This window comes from Oryzias latipes, chromosome 9 (assembly GCF_002234675.1).
Source record: "Oryzias latipes chromosome 9, ASM223467v1".
NCBI lineage: Eukaryota > Metazoa > Chordata > Actinopteri > Beloniformes > Adrianichthyidae > Oryzias > Oryzias latipes.
Genome location: NC_019867.2, coordinates 32952997 through 32975592, shown reverse-complemented (window position 1 = coordinate 32975592; position 22596 = coordinate 32952997). Strand labels below are relative to the sequence as shown.

General features: G+C 47.5%; 1 protein-coding gene across 2 annotated transcripts in view; it reads left to right on the top strand.

The window, feature by feature from the left end:
* Window positions 1-220: 220 nt before the first annotated feature.
* The window catches only part of fras1 (Fraser extracellular matrix complex subunit 1), a 144419-nt gene continuing 122043 nt past the window's right edge, over window positions 221-22596 (top strand). The window contains exons 1-2 of one of the 2 annotated variants that reach the window (XM_023958906.1): window positions 221-475; window positions 5058-5089. In XM_023958906.1, coding sequence (XP_023814674.1) covers window positions 409-475; window positions 5058-5089 — 99 coding nt within the window. In that variant the 5' untranslated portion in view covers window positions 221-408. The remainder of the gene's footprint in view (window positions 476-5057; window positions 5090-22596) is intronic. The other variant, XM_023958905.1, reaches the window with a different exon arrangement.

The following is a 22596-nucleotide window of genomic DNA, read 5'->3' as shown; positions in this document are numbered from 1 at the left end:
TCAGAGGGAGCCCAAACGTTCTGTGCGCACCTCTTCATCCCTGGGGGAGAGGATGACGTCATCACTTTAATAAACCTCCAAATTTGAGATGAAAATGGGATTAAAACGGTGAACCGGGCAGGCATTTAATCCTGAGCCCTCAGATTATGGTGTGTGTGTTGGGTGGGGGTGCGTGTGCGTGTGAGGGGAGGAGGCGCGTGCTGTTCAGGTTACGGCGCCGCGCCGCATTCCAGCCCGGAGCGCAGCGCTCAGAGGCGGAGCGGCGCTCCGTGCTCCGTTTCCTCTCAGATCCGGTTCTTCTCCGGCGGCTGTCGGTACTGCGGATGCGCAGAGGACTGCCGTAGAGGCACTCGGACACCAGCAGAAGCGTCCCGGTTCCCGCTCCGCGCCGGATCCACGTTTGACGTCATGAGCAGATGGTGGACGCTGGTCGGCGCTCTGGCCGGGCTGCTCGCCGTGTCCGGTGGGGCTCACGGTCAGTCTCTTTTCTGTCTTTGGGTGGGGGGTCAGCGGCTGTCTGCAGCAGCGCGCGCGCGCACGGCCGAACACGCGCGCAGTTTTTACTCAGATTGAAATGCGTTGTGCGCGCGCGGCAGTGTCTGGAAGCTGCGTGATGACGCAGAGCAGGTGAACTTTTCCCACCGAACTTTGTTTTCCACGTTAGCGAGTCCAGCTGATCTCATTCGGAACAATCAGGCGTGCGCACGTCACTCACTGCAAACGTCCGAACGGGTTTTATTTAGACCGGCTTCATTTAGCCCGGTAAAAGCGGCGAAACACGAGCGGCCGGTCGGTGTGGGGAAAAAAAGCAAATCTCTGCCAGAGGTCTGACATGTGACCCGCGGGCTGCAGGTAAATGATCTCCAGGTGAATCAGGCAGGAATCCTCTCACTGTTGACGATTCTCCAGGTTCTGTCACGTGACCGAGCTTCATCCATCACGTCCCTGGAGGAGTGTCAGGGACGTGCACAGGGTTTTAGAGGGGCAAGGGCAGCAAAAACCTTCTGTGTCCTTGAAACAACTGAGTAACATTGAAATGACCCATGGATGACTATCTGCAGGTCTATCAACTGGACCAGCGCCAAAAGTGAGGAATTCATGCTGGTCAGGAAGAGTTCAGGGCCGCAGTCTTTAGAAAATGATGTGTGAATAGACACTTTCTGGATGAATACTCAGCTCCTGTAGGTGAAAGTGATACAACTGTCTTTTTGTACACAAACGGATTATTGTCACCATGAGTTTATGGACTCTATCACAGACTTGGAGGACCAGGAAACACTGGAAGCTCTTTCTGTTTGTGCTGTTGTATCCAGATGCAAACATCTGAAACACAGATCTCCTCAAACCTTCATCCCCAGGATGCTGGAATTCTGAATCCTATTCATGTTATTATCAGACTGTGAGGATTCTGGGGTTCTGTTCAGTTCTGCAGTGGTTCTGGTCCTGTTCTGTCATCTGTCAGTCACTCCAGGTTCATGTCAATCATCCACAGCGGTCTTCATTTCTGTTCATGGTCTTCAGTCGTAGAAGTGTCTGCTTTTCGGTTTTGGACGGGGCAGGTAGATGGGGGGGGGGGGGGGGGGGGGGGGGGCTAGTGCAGCTGGATGGGGTAGATGGGGGGGGCTTACTGTAGCTGGATGGGGTAGATGCGGGGGGGGGGGGGGGGTTACTGTAGCTGGATGGGGTTGATGGGGGGGGGCTTACTGTAGCTGCATGGGGTGGATGGGGGGCTTGTGCGAAGTGGCTGTAATTCAAACATAGTGTCTTTGTGACAGTTTAAAGCAATTTAAAAAGAGAAATAGTCAGAAATGCAAAATCAAATGATTTGATGACATTTGTTCTCTTTCATTAGAAAAATGCCACAATTATGTCAGAAACTCAGAAAACAGGATTTTAACTGAGTGGGTGTTTAAACATGCTTGATTTAAAAGCACATTGATGCTCTATAGGAACCACGTTAACCAGCATTAAAATATGCACCAGATCAAAGCTCTCAGAGTTTCATGCAGTCACTCCATCTTTATCACATCCCCACACTGCTGAAGCGAGTCACACAGATGTGATAATTAATGCCTCTAAGCTAAAACCTGTTAATAATGACTACAGTGTTCATTGCTCTCACACTGCTGACAGAACATCCGTGGAAACCGTCAAGTGCATCAAAGTGCAGCTTCATGTTTTAATATTTCTGTGCTGCACAGACACCCCAAGAAACACAAGTTTAATTGATTTCTATGGCGCCTGGAGCTCAGCAGAGCAGCAGAATCTTTCTACAGAGAGGCTGAAGACGTGGTCTGGTCCCGTCGGATCCGTGCGCGTTGTCTGTTCAGGAAAGAGGCTCTAAGGTCCGTCTGCATGGAAGCCTCTCTAGGTCAGGGGCTGGTCAGAGCCACAACACGGAGAGGATGAAACCGGCCTGACCTGAAGTTATGGATAGATTAACAAACCAGGAATGAGAGGGAATTTAAAACATGGAGTCATCAAACCAAAAGAAAACTGTATTCAAACTGTATAATGTTTTGGGTTGCATGTGTGGGTCACTGTGGCCTCACGGCGTTCCAGTACAGATGCATCAAGACCAAGAAACATCCGTTTGTCAGACTCTGTGGCACTTTGCTCTACTCTAATCTACTGTAGTCTAATCTACTGTACTTTACTCTACTCTACTTTAATTTACTGTAGTCTTCACTACGCTAGTCTACTCTACGTTAGTCTACTCTACTCTACTCTACTTGACTCTACTCCGCGTTTCCATGGGCAAAAGTATTCGGAAAGAAAGCCTGAACGGAAAGAAAATGCGTCATCTAAACGCGCCATTCGGAATACTCTGCCCCGGTCAGACTCATTCGGATCAGAATTTCTTTCCGATGGAGATAGTTGGGTTATACCGATCGCTTATCCGATCGCGGAGCATGTAAACGGTTCATTCTGATCGTGTGTCACTACTGCTCTGGTGTACGTCACGCATAGACGGTGTTTCGCTCAGAGAAAGCTTTGGAGCTCATACGGGACCGACCAGCTGCTCTGTGGACGCCTCGTGAAAAGCGCCGCTCCGCTCTCGCCCCGCTGGCTCTCCCCTCTCTTACACCCCTCACGAGGGAGATGCGGGGAAAGAGCGCTTGCCCCCCGACGCTCACTCGGTCCACTGGCACCCGAGTGAGCAGAACAGTTGGATTATTTATTTATTTTTTACACTGTATTTTATCCCACGAAGGGAAATTCTTTCTCCGCATTTGACCCATCCCCTTGGGGAGCGGCGAGCTGCAGTGGAAACCGCACTCGGGAGGCAGTAGCGTTAAGGGTCTTGCCTAAGGACCCTCACTGGGTGATGTTAACTGCTCGCCATTGATATGGTAATTGGTGAATTTTAACCCGACCATTGATCCGATCAAGATATTCTGCCCATGTAACCGCGGCTGGTGAGACGGAGTCTGAGATTTTAATGACGGCGTATGAAGATTATACGTCCATCAAAAAACTAACACGACTGCATCATCAGCAAAAGAAAGAGTTTCTGCTTGGAGAAAAAGATTGGACAAAGTAAACGCACGAGTTTCGGATCTTATTTCCATTTTCCTTGTGACGCATTTATATATTACTTATCCAATTTTGCCAATTTAAATAATTACTTCTATTGCTAACAAGTAATTGAGTTAAATTTATTCAACCTAATTTTTTACGTCTATAATTTTTTATACAACTCAAATTTACATATTTATCTAACTAATTACTCCAATTCAATTAATATTATTTCAGTCTTAATTAATTATATTTCTTGAACTCTCATATGTCTAAGTTTGAGCCGGCAGATATTCTCAGTTTTATAACAATAAAAAGGACGGGGAAAAAATGCACGGAATGCATGAATTCATTAAAGAATCTTCCGTCATTGTCATTGCAGCACTGCAATGACAATGATCCTCATCATCCTCTCCCTCCCTCTCACTCATGGTGCAGTGACTAAAGCATAGAAGGACAAAATAACTAGACAAAACACGGTAAAACAGCTAAACAACTAAACACATTTGGTCAAAAAGCCACACTTAAACCCAAATCCGTCCAGACAGGCAAGGGGAATGGTATCCCACAATCCCTTGCGGTGCCGATCTAACAGCAGCACCAAAGTTACACCTACTTAATTGAATTAATTTGAACGAAAGGAAAATAACTGTCTGATAACTACATGTTATTTTTAAACTGACTTAACAAAAAATAATTGATTTATCTTAACTAAAGCAAATAATTAAGTTAGATCAAAGTATAAAGTTTCTCTTTCCAACATCCATATGTGGTCTTATCAGCCTTTCACGGTGGAAAAAGTAATATCTGAGCTTCTTCATCCACTAAATCATCTTCAAATGGACACGCCATGCTGCTTCACCTCTCTGAAAACAAACTAACCTTCAACTAAACCTGCTCCAGACCAGGTTATGTTCAGAGCATGAGTTGCTATGGCAACTTGACCTACCCTGAAACATACCTCTGTTTTTGGAACCAAAGGCGGTGGTTGTTCACTTCTTTAGCCTCCAACTCACCGTGGGAGCTAGCACATAACCTGCTTTCTGGAATACCCCCCAGGACTCAGTCTGAACCAAATGAAGCAGACAGTATCCGGACCAACGGACGTCTCTTGTCTGAATCCACTCTGTCTTTCTCCAAATGTCTTAATCTTTGGAGTTGATTCAAGTCTCCTCTGGACGTCCTCCAGTGTCCACTGGGGTTTAATTCTCAAATAAGTTCCTGTCCTTTCGCCTTTGAGACTGAGTTTAGACACCAGAGACACAAAACATACTTCAAAGCATCAGAGAGTCTGTTTCCCATCATGCTTTGCACTGATCACCTTCAGGTCTCTGCAGCGCTCAGCACAGGACCCAAAGGGATCACTACAATCAGTGTTTTTCATTAAAGGAACTCAACCACGCCCTAATCCTGTGATAGGATACTAGTTAGAGTTACTGCTGGAGTTAGATGAGCTTCATCCCTGGAAACCACATACTCCCTGTTGGAAGCCAAATTATGATAACTGCTTTCCCTCTGCTGTCTTTCTGTCATTGCAGGAGTTTGTGTCTCCGAGGGATTGCTGCACACGGTAGGTGCTCCACTTGTGTGTCTCTGCAGGCATGGGGGAGGATTGATGTGGGTCATATGAGGTTAGTGTGTGTGCAGAGCAGCAGTGCATGTCATTGGTGGGGCGGCAGCAGACCCTCTGTGGTCTGAACAGGTAGCCCTGTTTCAGGCTCCCACTCAGCCTGCTGAGGGTTGGCTCTTTGGGAGCTTTTCCTGTTGTCGGTCATGTTTGAGTCCCGGGTTCTGCTCTGACTCGAGTCACTCCTGATGCTGATGTGGATCTTAGGTCCGTTCTATCCTCTGGACAGGAATCAAATGAATCTTTGCATGATTTTAAAACCCAGCATTTGAAGTTAGCTCCTCTGAATGGGACCGAGTTTCTCTGCTGCTCTAAATTTGTCCAGAAGGTTCAGTTTTTTCCTGAAAACTGAACCTGAAGCTCCTCCCACATCTGCCTAGACTCACTTCACTGTATGACAGCCTCATGCAGGAGCTGTGGGTTTGTTGTAATCACATTTATCATCAGTCAGTGGAAAACTGTAACGATGTGTATGTTTCATGATTTGATTCATATTTTCATAAATCATGAAGGTCGTGTAACAAAACACATTAATACTACAAGGAGTACTACAGAGGAAAGCAGGAAGTCTAAGCTTTGAACTTCCACATTATAATAAAGAAAACAATCATGAAAAAATGAGGATTATCTAGAAGATGATAAAAAAGGAATCAGATCCAGAACGGTTCTTCTGACCAATAGAATGACTGACAGCTGTTGGTTTCTCTACAGACGTCTGTGGGATTTTGGCCTTAATGGAATCCTATTAACTTACAATGCTACTGTAACGCACACATTTCCCACGTGTGGGATCAATAAAATACTTCTGATTTTGAGTCTGAATCAGCAGGTACTTCCTGTTTGGAAGGCCAGGGGGGCGGGGTCACTCAGTCCAGTTCTCTTATCCAGTCAAAATTTAGCTGTGTCAAAACGAACCGTTACAGAGATGCTCAATGTTTCTGACGAGACACCAAACATCTTCTCACCTCCAGACGGTGGGTTTCCACTCCCTAGAGGGGGTCAATAAAATGCAGTCTGAACGCTGTGTGAGCATATTTTTTATCCTGGGGGGCAGACTGAAGATAGAAACAAAGCAGAGGAAACCTTTTGGCCCCTCAGACGATCCTTATTTTTATGGAATCCCTTCCAAACAGAAGCAGCTGTTTGTCCACCTTAAACAGTCAAGCTGGGTCTCCCAGGTGGAATGGGGGGGGGGGGGGGTCATCAGTGTAATTACAGCAGAGCGGGAACATACCTGCAGTCCTGTAACAGCAGAGCAACACATCCGCTCCTGTGATGCCTTTCTTTGAAAAGGGATAATTACTGAGGCCAGGAAGTGAGACCTGAAGGGCTGACTGCTGCTTAGACGGGGGGAGGAGGAGGGAAAGGAGGAAGAGCGGGCGGGGGGGCTTGTGGGAGAAAAATCAGATTGGAGGGAACAGGTGGAACGTCTCAACATGTCTGAACACAGTCGGGGGAAAAAGCCTTTCTGCAGTTCAAAGTAGGGAACCCCCTGACACCTGGGCAGGTGGGGGCCGATCCCAGAGGCGAAGCATGCAGGCCTCCCGGAGTCTTCCTCACCAACCTCCAGCACCTGATATGACCGTCACAACTCCAGCGGTGCAGGGAGGAGCCTGCCGAGACTCCCTGTGCCCCCCCTCCCCTGCTTTGTTAAGCACATGCTCCGTGGCAGGGGGGGGGGCATCATTTAAACTTAACATACGGGTTTGAGCCCATGAACAGTTTTCTTTAGCTCCTTCCTACTATTCAATCTCCACAAAGTCTGTCCGCTCGAAATGGTAAACATGGTAAATGTTGTGTACTTCTATAGTGTGTACTTCTATAGTGCTATACTACCCTAAAGGCCCAAAACGCTTCACAGTCCCACACATTCACACACCGATGGCGGTTCCGCTGCCAAAAACCGGCGCCAACCCATAACCACCAGGAGCGATGTGGGCTTCAGGGTCTTGCCCAAGGACACTTCGACACATGGGCTGGCACTGAAGCTGCGATCTGCCCTTCAGAGGTCGACCCCTCAGCATTTGTTTAGACTTTTGCCTGCCGGCCCCCCTAAGAATACAAGCTTTCGTTCCAACACCTTTGCGTTTGGAATGCAGGAACACCAACTTCCTGTAGTTTGTCCCAACAGCTGTTTATAGTAGTTCAGTGAGATTTTGATGCACTGAAATACTTGCTTCTGGGAATCCTTACACTCGTGATGTACGGTTGATGCTGTCCTACGGCGGCCTTACGCAGCATTCTAGTCCTTCGTACTGGCCCCTTACCAACTGCCACATACACGGGACGTGCACATGACACAGTGTTGGTATGCTTGAAGGATGACCGTAAAAACTACAATCGGATTGGCCAATTTTGTCATTTCTAACAGCTAGCCTGTTGGCAAGGAGCGCATACCTATCACCACAGTCAAGAACCAACACCCCAAGAAAACTATCACATCCTGCAGTGCCGACAAAGTCCCCCGTGCTCAAGAAGACACATGCACGGACCCACCTGAAGCTGGTCAAAGAGCAGTGATTGGGAGACGGTGCTGTGGTCAGACCAGACCAACATGGAGCTCTTTGGCATCAACTCAACCCTTCATGTTTGGAGGAAGAGAGATGCTGCCAATGACCCCAAAAACACCATCCCCTCTGTCAAGCACGGAGGTGGAAACATTATGGTTTGGAGGAGTTTTTCTGCACAGGGCATAGACCGCCAAGTCCTGAGTGACAACCTCCTTCCCTCCACCAGGAGGCTTAAAACAGGCGGTGGATGGGTCTTCCAACAGGATCATGACACAAACATGCAGCCAAGACAACCGAGGAACGACTGAAGAAGAGGTCGATCAAGGTCATGGATTGGTCCAGCCAGTCTCTGAACCTCAGAGAGAGCTGAAGCTCAGAGTTGCTAAGCAACAGCCAGCAAATCTGAATGATGTAGTAATCATTTGTGAAAAAGAGAGGTGCAGAATTCCTCCTGATCTGTGCAGAAACCTGATCATCCACTACAGTGAACCTCAGACCTCTGTGCTGATGAGGAAGGTTTAGTCACAAAGTCTTTCCAGAGAGAGGGTTCAAACACTTTTCTTTTGAATTTATAGAAATAAAGAATTATATAAAGGAATTGATTTGCTTTATTTTTTGTCTCACTGTTCAAATGAACAGACTGTCAGATTATTTTAAAGATTTCTGAAGTTGAGTAACGCCCCCCTCCCCCCAACACCCGGCAGATGGACTCAGACTCATCTGAATGGTTGGAAGCATCCTGGTTCATACATGAAGCTGTTTTAACCTCTTCAGTTGTGAAGTGAAACACTTTTTGACATGAACTGGCTTTAAAAAAGGCAGTGGTGATGTTAAAGCTGCAGCCCAGCGGCTAGGATGGATGGATGGACTTTCATCAAATCCAGGACGGGAAGCAGAGATAGATTAAGGACATTTCATCAAAACGGATTATGGTGAGTGTGAGGAGTTACTTTGAAATGGAAGTAACCAATATTATTTTGGAAGAGGGTAACGAGTAAAAGGGTTACAATTTTGTGTAGCGAGCTCAAAGCTGCCTTATGTGCAGAAATAGATGAAGAGGACCTTGTGGTAGCCTTTCCACATCTGAATTATTAAATATGCCTCTGATAGGAGGAGCTTCCACTAATTGCTTTTAAAGCGTTTGTCCTGCTTCTCAGCTGCAGCAGTTTCTTGGTTGTGTATTTGCAGAGAATAAAATGCAACAAGCAATCTTTGTTTTCTGTGTAGAGTAAAAGGCATTTTCACATCTGAGATGCATCAAATCAGTTCCACTAATAAATAAATATGTTCAGAAAGAATCTCTTCTTTCTGTTGGCCAAAGTTTCAGTCAAGTCCTCAGTTGAATTTGTCTTAGACAGAGCTCTTTCTGAACTCTGTGGGAGGGGCACATGGCAGCATTATCTCCCTATTTTTACATTAAAGAACAATTTATCTTTTAATTCAAGAGATGTCTCCAATTAAAGCAAAATCTCCAAAAAAGCTAGTGTGGCTTTAAACTTGAGGGCACTCCTGCAGACGTCCACCTGATGTCAGGTTGACATTAGCTGGTAGTAAATTACAAGTATGTAGTTACAGTGGTTACCATCAGAAAGGAGCATTCTAAAGAGGATGCAGAAGGACGTGAAAACCACCATTAATGTTGTTTTGTAAATGTGGCAGAAACAGCAGAACCCCAACATCCCTCATCGTAGGAGGATGATCTGGAATGTTGTCTCTGGTGTCTTTGGACAGCTCTTTGGTCTTGGCCATGTTATTTGGGGTCTAAATGATTGAATGGGCTGGACAGGTGTCTTAATGCAGTTAACCACCTCAAACAGCAAAGTTTCTCTTTAGCGATAAAGAAACGGTGAAAAGTGACATTCTTGGTTCCAAATCAACACTTTTTGAACAGAACGACAAAACGATAAAATGACACACTGAGAAGGAGAACGCAGGAAAACCAAACGCTTCTCTCTCGCTGTCTGCAGATTCTGCAGGAACAAAAGTTGGGCAAAAATGTTGGATGTTTAGTTAAAGTGACAAATAAGTTGGACATATCTTTTGAAAGTTCGTGCTGGAGGGGGCTGGAGCATTCGGTACATGTCCGGTTGGTCAGTGTAGTCTTTTTCTGAGCCTGTTTTTGTGTGATGGGGTTGTGTGTCAGAGCCATCTGACACACACACTGTGACAATGCAGCCGTTGGATAAATGGGCTGTTTTTGGATCCCTTCTGCTTTCAAGCCCATTATTTCTCAGTGGAGTTGTGCTCCTGTCATCTTCTCCTGAACAAAGTCTTGGTGTTTCCTCCGAATTCTTCTCGTGCCGAGACCAAACCAAACATTCTTCATCCTTTTAGGTTATTTTGAAGTGTGAAAACAGGAAAACCCAACGCCTGTCTGCTCTTTTCCTGTAAAACATCTGTGTTGAGTTACGGTAAAGTCTGTAGAAAATAAAGACAGTATAGGTGGAGCGTTCATTTGTCGCAGAAAGTTCATTAGAGCTGCAGACAGAAACAAACAGGCCACAGTTCTCGACCAGAGAAAAAGTAGTTTGCCATCTCTGGGTGGGTGGAGTGTCCCTGCCCCAGGGGGAGGAGTTTAAATACCTTGGGGTCTTGTTCACAAGTGTGGGAAGACCAGAGCGTGAGATTGACAGACCGTGCGTAGTTCTGCGGTCGCTGTATCGGTCCGTTGTGGTGAAGAGAGAGCGGAGCCTAAAAGCAAAGCCCTAAATTTACCGGTGGATCTCCTTGCCAATACTCACCTATGGTTAAGAGCTCTGGGTCATGACCCAAAGAACGAGGTCCTGAATACCAGCGGCTAAAATGAGCTTCCTCCATGGGGGGGCTGGGCGCTCCCTTAGAGAGAGGGGGAGGAACTGGGTCACCCGCGGAGAGCTGGGAGTAGAACCGTTCTCCTGCACATCGAAAGGAGCCAGTTGAGGTGGCTCGGGCATCTAGTCCAGATGCCTCCTGGACGCCTCCCTGGAGAGGTGTTCTGGGCATGTCCCACTGGGGGGAGGCCCCAGGGAAGGCCCAGGATATGCTGGAGACACTGTGTCTCTTGGCTGGCCTGGGACCACCTCGGGGTCCTCCCCGGAGGAGCTGGAGGAAGTGGCTGGGGTGAGGGAAGTCTGGGCATCTCTGCTTAGACTGTTGCCCCCGCAACCCGGTCCCGGATAAGCGGAGGAAGATGGATGGATGGATGGATGGACAGAAACAAAGAGTCAAACTGAGTCATGCTAGCTTTAATTTAAAACCTCTGATCAAAGGGAGACCCTGCCCCATTGTTCAGCAAACTCTGATTCTTGGTTTGAGCCCCTCATTGATGCTGTCCTGCGCTTCAGTGGACTAAATGTGTTCGCTGTACTGGAAATAAACCTTTTTCTTCTGGAGCTGCTCCATGGAGACAACAGAGAAATGAAGGGCTGAGCTGGAGTGGTACAGCCTTTGTCATACACTCTGCTGCTCAGCTAATAGCCAAACCTGACAAAGCCCCCTCCCCCCTAGATTATAGGCCGTATGGAGGTGGTTTCATTGTGTCACCTCTAAGGGTCTTCAGTGTCCCACCTGAGTTAGGAGTATTGACTGGAAAGATAATGGACAGCCCCTCCCTTCTAGTGTTCCCAAACAGGAAGTACCATTGCTACCTGATAGGGGCGGCGCCATGTTGAAACCACTCGACAGTTATTGGTCCATCGTATCTGTGGCAACTACTGTCTCCATTGCCAAAGATACGATGACTGGGAGGAACTCGGACCAATCACTGCCCACTGGTTCCAACATGGCGCCATTCGTATCAGGAAGCAACGATTTGGCCTCATTTGGAGAGAGCTGGAGGTACGACATCTTCCATGGACGACGTCACTCCTCCATTCGTCCATTGCTTTTAGTCTCTGGTTAGGAGCTGATCTCAGCATTCACTGTTATCTGTGAATTAGTTACACGAACAGTTACACGTCTGCCCCCTCCTGCTGCAGTTTAAGCTTAAACTGATTAAAAGTCCAGAAATCCAGAACCAAAGATTTCTGAAGCTTAAGGTCACGGGTGGGTGGGGGTGTGACGAGAACCTCATCACCGCACTTTTTTTTTTAGTTTGTTTGTAAGTTTTGCATATGGTGCCTGGTTAGAACTATAATAAACACATTAAACACATTCAATTTGCTGATAATTTACTTTTTCTAGTCCTGAGTTTAGACTTCAATGGTTTCTGGGGGAAACCTTTTATTACTGTTCTCCTTCACTCCCTCTACTCACACACACGTGTGCTGTTTCAGCAGCACACACACATCCTCATTCTACAACAGAAGTTTCCGTCTTGTGAGGAAATACGACAAATTTACTGCGTTCTAATTATTCATTTTCATTGTATTCATTTCCGTTCCAAGCTGCGTGCGTCCTTAGGTGCGCGACACGGCCGCCCGCCGGAGGATTTTGTGTTGGGGGGGGTTTATTACTGTTCTCCTTCACTCTGTAACACCAAACATGAACGTGCACAATTAGACTTCCATGAATATCAATACATGATTTGTTTGGGAACTATTTTGTGCAGCGTAACGTTACGTGTCTGTATAAAGAAAGGCGGAGCCTCCTGCCCCGCCTTCTTCATGGGTGTCAGGCTTCATGGCTACCAGAAAGGTGACAAAGGGTCTGCAGTCTCGTGGGGGGTGTGGTTTACCGTGAGGCCGCGCCCCTGCTGGTTCATCACCGCGGTGATCAAAAATCCCACACCGTGACAGCTCCAGTCACAGAACCAAAGAGTTCCTGAAGTGACTTCCATCAGAAGCTCTGATCTTCCACGTCTGAAACCTAAAGTCTGGGGTTCTTGAAAAGCCCCACAGTCCAGCCTGTGGTTGAAACCAGAACGTGTCTGAGCAGAGCGGTCCCAGCGGATTCTGGAAGAACCCCTGAAATCCCTTCAGTCTTTTGTCCTGATCATCATCAGCCATTTATTTGCAGACTGGCAGGAATTCCAACATCCTTAAGCTCTGTGGCTGATGACACCCCTTCCCTAAATGCTGGGATTATTAACTCCCAGCAGAGCAGCCCCAGGGCATTGTGGGCCGTCAGATAGGCTCATGATGACAGCAGGAGATGGATGTTTCTCTGGGGGTAAAATGTTAAAAGCTAGCCCCCCCTGTTGATTTTCTTGGCAGACAACAAAGCTGTTGCTCCTCCTTTAGACCCCACAGGATGTCCCCCCTACCCCGACTGAAAGCAGCAGACAAAAAGCTGGAGTTTTTTTTTTCTGCAGGGGAGAAGCTGTGTGTTTTTCTGCTTCTTGACATGTGAGAGAAGGTTTCAAAGACCTTTTAGAGGAAAACTTCACGTTTGGACGGTTCAGATCTGTGTTGGATTTTAGAGACGTGAAAAAAATGGTTTGTCTGAATTTAAGCAGCATTTTTCAAAACTGCTAGAAGAATAATATGAATAATATCCATGTGTTCTTCAGTGGCGTGGCTGCTCTGCAATAGATTCTTTCTGAAACATTACCTTCCTGCTCGTAACCCCGTCAACCCGGGTCAGTCGTTCTGTCCAGCAGCAGTGAGGGGAACAACAAAAGGTCTCTTCCACAGAATTCGTCTGTCCGCTTGGACTGTTGCCGTTGTCCACGAGGGACGCTCGTCTTTTTAAATGCTCCTCCTGTCTGCTCAAAGCTCTCTGGCCTTCCTGCTTTGGTTCTTTCTGGGCTCTGTGGTTCTCAGCAAGTCTGGACGAGTCGTCCTGCGGTTTGTGGGCCGCCCGCTCTTCTTCTTTTGTCTGGGACGGGAACGTTGAAGAAGCCGACGTGCTGTGAGGCCTTTTCCAGAGAATGCTCCTGCAGCGGGGAAGCAGACACCCTCAGAGTTCATGGGGGGCCTAAATAAGAATCATGTCATCAGATCTACAACCCCCCCCCCGGCTTTGCTGCAGCTGCAGAAAGCAGAACATCCGTCTGCACCACAGCTAGGAGGTAGAGCGGTCGACCTCTGATCAGGGGATCCGAGGTTCCATTCCCTCTTTACTGGCTCATGTGTCAAAGTGTCCTTGGGCAAGGCAGTGAACGCCACACTGCTCCTTGTGGTTGAGGTTTGCACCATGTGAGGCAGTGGCGCCACCAGTGTGCGACTGTGTGTGTGTGTGTGTGTGCGTGCGTGCACGTGGAATTGGTAGAATGAGGCTGTGAAAGGGCTTCAGGCCTTAAATCATGGTAGAAAGGTGTTTATGAGAACACATGGATTAGCATGTAGCGTTCGATGTGAGAAGAAGCTGGATGAACGTCAGCTGGTCCGCATGCAGGACGTCATCCCATAGTTTGGTTTTCTTCCCACTGGGAAAAGGGGAAGGGTTTTAATTGGCTATGTTTTCCATTTATGTCAGAAAAGTCTTGCTTCATTGAACAGTGTGGACCTCAATAATGAAGCAGTTAGAGGGGGGTCAGTGGTCTGTTGTTAGGAGAAGAACCCCGTCATTCCTGCATCGTTGCCTTGGTGACGGCATCAGCCTGCTCAGCGGTTCAGTGACATCCACCGGGGGTCTGACGGTTCTGTCTCTGGTGGGCTGTCAGGCACTTATTGGACTCTCTACCTCCATGAGGGTTTTCTGGTGGTGAGCTTTTGGAAGAGTGTGTCCGGAAAAACAAACCACTGAGAGGATGTGAGAAGTGGGACCTTTATTTCACCAACATGCAGACCTGTAGCAGAAGACCCCAGACCCATCCAGCATGGAGAAGGCAGCTCTGCAGCAAAGCTGCCTCCAGTCACAAGAAGGTTCTGCTCTGCAGCAGAACTTTACGGTTCTGGATCCAGAAAGAGTTACCTGCAGCTCTTGGAGCGTGCTGTTGAACTAATGTGGCAGCTGAAGGACTCCATGACCACATTGTCTTGAATCTGGGCTCTGTTGAATGTTACTGTCCTGCCTGTGAGCGTAACCAGGAACTTGCTGCATAGTTGGAAATGTTCTGGTGATGTCAGGAAACTGCAGACCCATCTGGGTCCTGAAGGCCCAGTTTCTGTGGAGCCGCGTTCCCAGTAAAGACGGAGACGCTGCTGGAGCTCTGCAGGGAGGAGCTTTGGAGTCCTCAGTGGAAGACGGGCAGGCCTGGACTTCTGCAGCATAATGCTGATTGTTTGCTTTCAAAGTCGGAAAACAAAAGCAGAAAAAGGAGTTGGTTTAAATGACATCACAAAAGCAGGAGAGAACGTCTGACCAGTGTCCTGCACCCCCATACCGCAGCACGTTTCCACTGAAATCAGCAGAGGACCCTCCGCCTGGGCCTGATCAGAGCCCTGAACGTCTGCTGCCTGGAGGAGGACTGTGGGTGGACTCCTGGTCACAGGGGCCTGGAGGTTTCTAAAGGGCCCCTCTGTCTCTGCTCCTCTGGCCTCCTCAGAGGAGACCTAGGAGGTCATAAGGTCAACGACAGACAATTATGAAGCACATTATTTGATCAATTTCACATACATTTTTACAAAACTCTGTTTCTGTTTTGGTCACCTCCTCTCTGTGGTCCATGAGAAGTCCACCTGCTTTCAGACTGAAGTGAGCCACAGCAGAGTTCAGATGCAAGTGAAAACAGACAGAGAACTACAGTCCTCCAGACCTGCCAAACCAGGAGGACCATCAGAGGAAAGCAGGTCTGGTGTGGACCAGAGAGACCGGGGGGTGGGGCTCTAACATGAGGAGACTCTCTCTTCATCCTTGATGTCCAAAACTAAAAGTAAGGCGTCAGAAGGACCTGCCTGATGTTCACACTGGATCCAGTTATTCATCTTTTTTTCTGTCTACCTCCACATCCCTTCGAGGGTTAACTGTCTTTATCCTGAGGAGGAAGACATCAAACCTCAAGTCTGAAAGTGAGTAACATGCATAATGTGGCAGAAAACAGACAAAATCCAGAAAAGGATTTCTGACAGAGTCCCAGGCGTGTTGGGAGTGCCTCAGCGCCTTTTCCCAGACTTTGTTTTTCTTGGATTACAGCGACGTGCGCTCTCATGCCCCCCACGTTTCAGCTGAAAAATGCATGCTGCGGTCTGCTGACATGTAGACACATGCAGCGCTCTCCCAGACGGAGGCTTACAGGGGCTTCTGCACCATTTGATAGTTTGTTGAAAGAGAAGGCTCTGGCACCATCATCATCGTCAGCCCTCCTCCTCCTCCTCCATTGTTTGTTCCTTGGTGGCTGCTCTTTGTGCTCAGGAATGCTCTTGTTCCCTGTGTCGTTCCTCTTCTCGTTGTTGCTCCAGTTCCAGCTCACAGACACGACCGTTTGACAGGAGGACCTCTGCACGGCTTTGTCCTCAGAGGAGAGATTTCCCTTCAGTTCTTTGTTTCTAAATGATTGTCTTCATGCTTTAGTGACTCTGACTGGGTCTCATGCACCTGAATCATCCGATGCCACCTTTTTCATGACCGTGAGACGAGCTGCCATATCTGAAAGCAGGTTTCATGTTGAAACTGACTCTTATCACTACACTCACACTTCCGTGCTTCACATCTCTGCATTGCTTTTGTAAGGTGATCGTTTCCCAGCACACCTCACAAAAATGTTTCTCACCTGAACTCTGTTGGAAGGTTCTTTAGCAGAGTCTGGACCGGGTGGTGAAGGATTTCAACTCCCGCTGGAGCAGCAGTGATGTGTGATCATCTGCAGGGGCATGTAAGGCTGAGTGTGCAACAGCTGGACCTGTGCACCCTCAAAGTTGACTCTGCTGTAGTTGTTGGGGCCATAATAACAAGGTGAGATGCACAGAAAGATAAAAAAAAGGCAGGAGGTAGTCGTTGCCTGTCATTAGTGGACTCAGTCATTCATCTCTCTAGAATGTGAGCAGCCTGGCAGAAAAGCAGGAGGAGGTGGAGAAAAGGTGCAGGGCCAGGGGCCCGAGACCGCCGTTTTGTTCTCTCTGTTTGCTCCTCTGGTGAGTCATGGAAAAAGCTGCAATCAATGCCACAAAGACGGATCCTGCTGTTAGGAGTCTTTATGAGGAAGCTCTGATGTGTGAGGTGTTGATGAAGAGTCCTTCACACGGTTTCCACCCATAGAGGCCTTCAGAGCTTTTGAGATCTTGTGATCTCTTCAGTTTGGCTGAAAGCCTAAATCCTGAAGAGCCTTTTTCACACAACAATACAGCGCCATGTTCAACATTCACACTTTCTCCTGATTGCAATATTAAACACAAATATAATTAAAAAAACACATTATTGAAATGTAAATCCAACTGATAGTTTCTCTCCATGTTCTCACCAAAATCCTCCCAAGACAGGCAGAGATAGCGTTGATGCTGTCAGTCATAAACAATGTTCAAATGAGTCATCTTCATTTACAGAGAAGGTTGGTCAGGTGAGAGGAGAAGGCCGTCTACACGGTTACAGAATGATGCATGAAAGGGGAAGGATGCATAGACTGCATGTCACTCAGGACTTGGTCTATTGTCACAGGAAAAAAACGTAAATAGTAGATGTTGTTATCACGAGAAAACAGGCAAAACAGGCTGTTCTTGGCTTCCACACTATTCATTTGTTAGATGTCCTGCAGTGTGTCCTCAGTTGTTGACATGGCTGTGTCAGATCACTGTTGTGTACTTTTTAAAATCACCAGTTTCACTCGACAGGAAGCTCCAGCAAGAACTGTGAGGAAACAATACACAACTGTGCTATACAAATAAAGTTTGAGTTGATGTATTTTATGTCTTTAAAGTCCCAGTCTGATCATCTCTTGGTGTGTTTTTCAAGTGTTCCCAGTGGTCTTTAAATTCTGATGATGACGACATTTTTAGAACAAATCCAAAACCTGAGTCATTTTCTAGGACATAGTTTCTCTAGAGCGGCAGGAGTTTATTAGAAATTCACCTCTGAATTGTGGGCGGGGCCGTTGGCATGGAGTAAGCCTCCGCTGATATCCCATGAAATCTTTTTACATTTGCTCCTGCTAGCTTACAGTCCCTCACATATCCAAACTAACATTAGCAGTGCAACAAAAATAGTGATCAGTATCAGATCCATCCATCCGTCCAGTTCTGATCCAGATTCCAGCTCAGACCAGGAAAACAAAGACGTCCATGGATCTACCTGTCTGCAGGTGGATGATCAGAAAGGGGCGGAGCTTGGAGACTTTGGCCCGATCAGTGTAGTTTGTTCGTAACAAGTACAATCTTTTTCCAGCGGTATCTTTTCATCTGTTTCTGATTCACAATGATTTGATTAAAGAAATGCTCATAAATGCAGTTTTAAGCTTAAATTCTATTATAAATGTCCTCCATCATGGAAAAAAGCTACAGAACATGTTAAAAACACCAAAATCCCCATTTTCAACATAGTTGGTCTTTAAAAATATGCCAGCACAGAAAGCCATGTCAGCAGATTGATAACTGAAAATAGAAGTAAAAATCCCTCCTCCTCTGTCTTTCATTCGTTTTGGAGTGGCTGTCAGCAGCAGCAGCAGCGTTTCTCTGGGATTTAAGGGTTTCAATGTTTAGCTGAGACGCCCATAAACACGGCGACACACAAAGGACGGCCTCGCCAGCAAACATCCGCTGCACAATGCAGGACACGGCCGGCGTGGAGGCAGACGGCCTTTCTTGGTCTTTGCAGTTGTCACGTCCTGCTGCCTGACCTCTGACCTGTTGGGAAGGGGGCCTTACTTTAAGGACCACTGGATTGGAACAGGTGAGCGTGGGGCCGCGTTATGGTTCACTGGGTTACAGAAACGGGGGTGAGGTCCATTGTTGTGGTTTCCATTGGGTGGGGGGTTTCTGTGCAGCAGTGAGGCTTTGCAATCAGGGGCTGAAATGTGGCCCAAATCCTCTTAAGCATGGAAAGTATGAGGGTTTGTCATGCCAAACAGAGGGGGTTAGGATCGTGGAGAGGGCCAGGGTGCAGTGTTCAGCCCAGTCACATGTTCGATTTGTTGCTAACAGATAAAGATGAAGATAATTGACATTTATGTCTGAACAGAGAAAAAAGGGAAGCCAGCAGAACGAAATGAAAATCCCAACCTGCTATTGTAGACACACCCTTCACCCCCCCAAAAATATACACTCCAACACACACACACACACACACACTCGCAAACACACATACATTATACAATGTAGGTAGGACGTCTGACCATCTGTCCCCTACCCCATCCCTGGTGGGGGGAACCAGGCCCTCAGCAACAGGGGCCGTGTCCCTTTGGTGCTGGCTCTCCACGCAGGGAGAGGGATCCCTGAGTTCTCTGGCAAGACCGGGGGCCAGGGTTCACATCCCATCTGAGCCTGGGGGTGTCCGTGTCCCTGTGATGGGGGTTCCGGTCCTTGTCCTCGAGCGCCGGCCTTCTTCAAAATTCCAACTATCGGTGAGCCTGGTCGGGCCATGTTTACAACACTCTCTTGGGCGTCCCCCTCCTGGGCGGGGGTGGCTGACCCTGTCTCGCTCTCTCCTGGACCAACCGTAGACTGGGTGGGTGGCTGTCTGGAGCGTGGGTCGGGTCTCGCTTGAGGGGACTCTGTGACTTTAAAACTCCATCTGAACTGTGGCTCTAAAACTGCGACTCGATCTGAACCGTGAATGTAAAACCGTGACTCAATCTGAACCGTGACTCTAAAAGCATGACTCGATCTAAACCGTGACTCTAAAACCGTGATCAGATGTGAACCGTGACTCTAAAAGTGTGACTCTAAAAGCGTGACTCTAAAACTGCGACTCGATCTAAACCGTGAGTCTGAAAGTGTGACTCTAAGACCATGACTCGATCTAAACCGTGAATGTAAAACCGTGACTCCATCTGAACCGTGACTCTAAAACCGTAACTCGATCTGAACCATGACTTGAAAAGCGTGACTCGATCTAAACCATGACTGTATAAGTGGAGTTGATCTAAATGGTGACTTGAAAAGCGTGACTCTAAAAGCGTGACTCAATGTAAACCGTGACTCTAAAACCGGACTCCATCTGAACCGTGACTCTACAACCAGGACTCGATCTAAAACATGACTCTAAAACCGTGACTCGATCTTAACCGTGAATTGAAAAGCGTGTCTCGATCTGAACCGTGACTCTAAAACCGGACTTGACCATGAATCGTGACTCTAAAACCGTGACACGATCTAAACCGTGACTCTAAAAGTGGACTTGATCTAAATGGTGACTTGAAAACCGTGACTAGATGTGAACCGTGACTTGAAAAGCATGGCTCTAAAAACGTGACTCGATCTGGATGGATGGATGGATGGAAGGATGGACAGATGGATGGACAGATGGATGGATGAAACGACGGACGGATGGATGGACTGATGGACAGATGGAGGGATGGATGGACGGATGGATGGATGGAAACAATGACGGACAGACGGATGGATGGACAGATGGACAGGTGGACGGATGGATGGACGGACGGATGGATGGACAGGTGGACGGATGGACAGATGGGTGGATGGATGGATGGAATGACGGACGGACGGTTGGACAGACGGATGGACAGGTGGACGGATGGATGGACAGATAGATGGACAGATGGTTGGATGGACGGATGGATGGACAGATAGATGGACAGATGGTTGGATGGACGGATGGATGGACAGATAGACGGACGGATGGATGTAAAGATGGACAGACGGATGGATGGACGGACGAACGGATGGACAGACGGATGGGCAGATTGTTGGATGATTGGATGGACGGATAGATAGAAAGGTACATGGACAGATTCAAGATTCAAGAAGAACTTTATTAATCCCCGAAGGGAAATTTAGTTGCAGTAGCAGCACTAAGGAAAAGGGGGGGGGGGGGGTAAAGACAAACACAGACACAAAAAATACAGTGAGTAGAACAGGACAAAAATTGAGTAAAATACAATTTGAAAAGTGTAGTCTGTGACTAGAATTTTCATGTACATCCGAGTCTGCCAGATGAGTTATGGAGTCTAATGGCTGATGGCAGGAATGACTTCCTGTATCGTTCTCTGGCACAGCGAGGGTGTATGATCCTGCCACTGAAACTGCTTCTCAGGTTGTCCACATCCCTGAAGAGGGGATGGGAGGGATTGTCCATGATGGTCCCCAGTTTAGCCAGTAGTCTGTCCCCAACCACCTCTTCCAGCTTGGCAGGCTTGAGGCCAATGACAGACCCTGCTTTCCTAATGAGTTTGTTCAGTCTGTTGGCGTCCTTTGCTTTGATGCCAGCACCCCAGCACACTGCAGCAAAGAAGATGGTGCTTGCCATGACAGACTGGTAGAACATGTAGAGCATCCTGCTGCAAACATTGAAGGACCTGAGTCTCCTCAGGAAGTAAAGTCTGCTCGTGCCCTTCTTGTAGACGGCCTCAGTGTTTGTGGACCAGTCCAGTTTATCGTCTAGATGTACTCCCAGGAACTTGTAGATGGACGGACGGTCTCATTTCTGCTGAGTGTCACGTAGACATTTCTTTCTAACATCTGCGATCAGAAAAACTAAGCTGTAGTTGGAGAAGAAAACCCCAGTGAAAAGCTTTGAGGCCCCCCAGAGTTAATTTAACGTACGGCGGCAGACGTAGCCTCCAACCTTCCATAAAACTCTGATCAGTTAAGGAGGAGGGAACCACCTGAGAGGACACACCAGCGTGGTCTTTATATATATATATATATATAAATATAAATGAGAGGTCATCAGAAGCTGGCATGTGGAACAGCCTGACAGATGACTGAACCCAAACGAGGAGCTGGATTCTAAACATCAATTTCCCTCAGTGTGGAAACGTTGACGTGTCAGCAGTCAGAGAGCTGTGACTCCAGCCTGCACACGTCTCTACTTTTTGCATTTCCTTTTTGTTTCTTGAAGCTTCCTGTCTGACTGTTGCTGCTGCAGCTGACAGAACAACAGTCAGTCAGCTGCTGCTGCAGGCCTCCAGCATCCAGCTAGATTTGAACTGTGCTTTGGCGCTCAGCTTGTGGGCGATGGAGCCGCATTTGAGGAGCACTAAACTGAATGACAGAGAGAAATAAAAGTGTTTTACATGCAGCCAGAGATCCCAGAAAATCTGAAGACAGTTAAAATCCAAAGGTGGTAAGACTGAAGGTGCAGTCATACCAGCTGTGTCGACTGCCGTTCTAGCAGCTACTTTAATGAAAGTCCATGCAAACGTTTGTAGAGCAGAATTTCAGGCGTCTGCAGCTGGAACGCCGTGATCGCGCGTCACTATGAAAGTTTTTAAGTCTGGTCTGGGGCTCTACGTACTAGTCAGGCATTGATCGTGCGCTGAAAGTTCAAACGGATGAACTTTTTTTACGCTTAATTACATAAAATCGATTTGGTAGTGACACAAATATGAACATTTATAGGAACAGAGCCGTGAAAACAAAAAGCCTGGAGAAAGGATTTGCACCACTTTGACTTTTCACATCAATTCTTATCCCACTGATTTGACTTTTCCCTCCGAGCCTGTACCTGTTGTAGGTGGCGGACGACACAAAAGAAGAAGAATTCCCTCCCTGTTGCTACCTGCTTGTCTGGCGCTGGTCCAGTGTGAACATCACCAGATCAAAGTGCGTTAATGAAACTGCATATAATGCGTATAGGGCAGCTTTATGACATGGAGCCTTATCTGTCACGAACTGGTGGTGGAGGACCCAAATGCAGGAGACCAAGCTTGGTGACAGGAACTAAAACATTTAATTAGCAAACTGAAACATGACAAAACTATGAGGGGAAAAAAACCTGTGACAAAACAGAGCAGATGACCTGACAAGGATGAACAGAAACCAAGACACTTAAATAGGCTGAGGGTAATTAACTGAACTGAAGACAGCTGTGGATCATGAACCAGAAACTGGTGTTACTTACAAGGAAACCAAAAACATGACAAAGAAAACCAAACCACTGAATCCTTACAGTACCCCTCCCGAAAAGGGCAGATCCTAGATGCCCAAACACCCCTAGGAGGAGGGGACGTGGATAAACAGAAAACAAAAAGTCCAGAACTGTTTGGGTTCCTGCAGCCAGACGGAAGTGAGGGGCATCAGAACCCCTTCT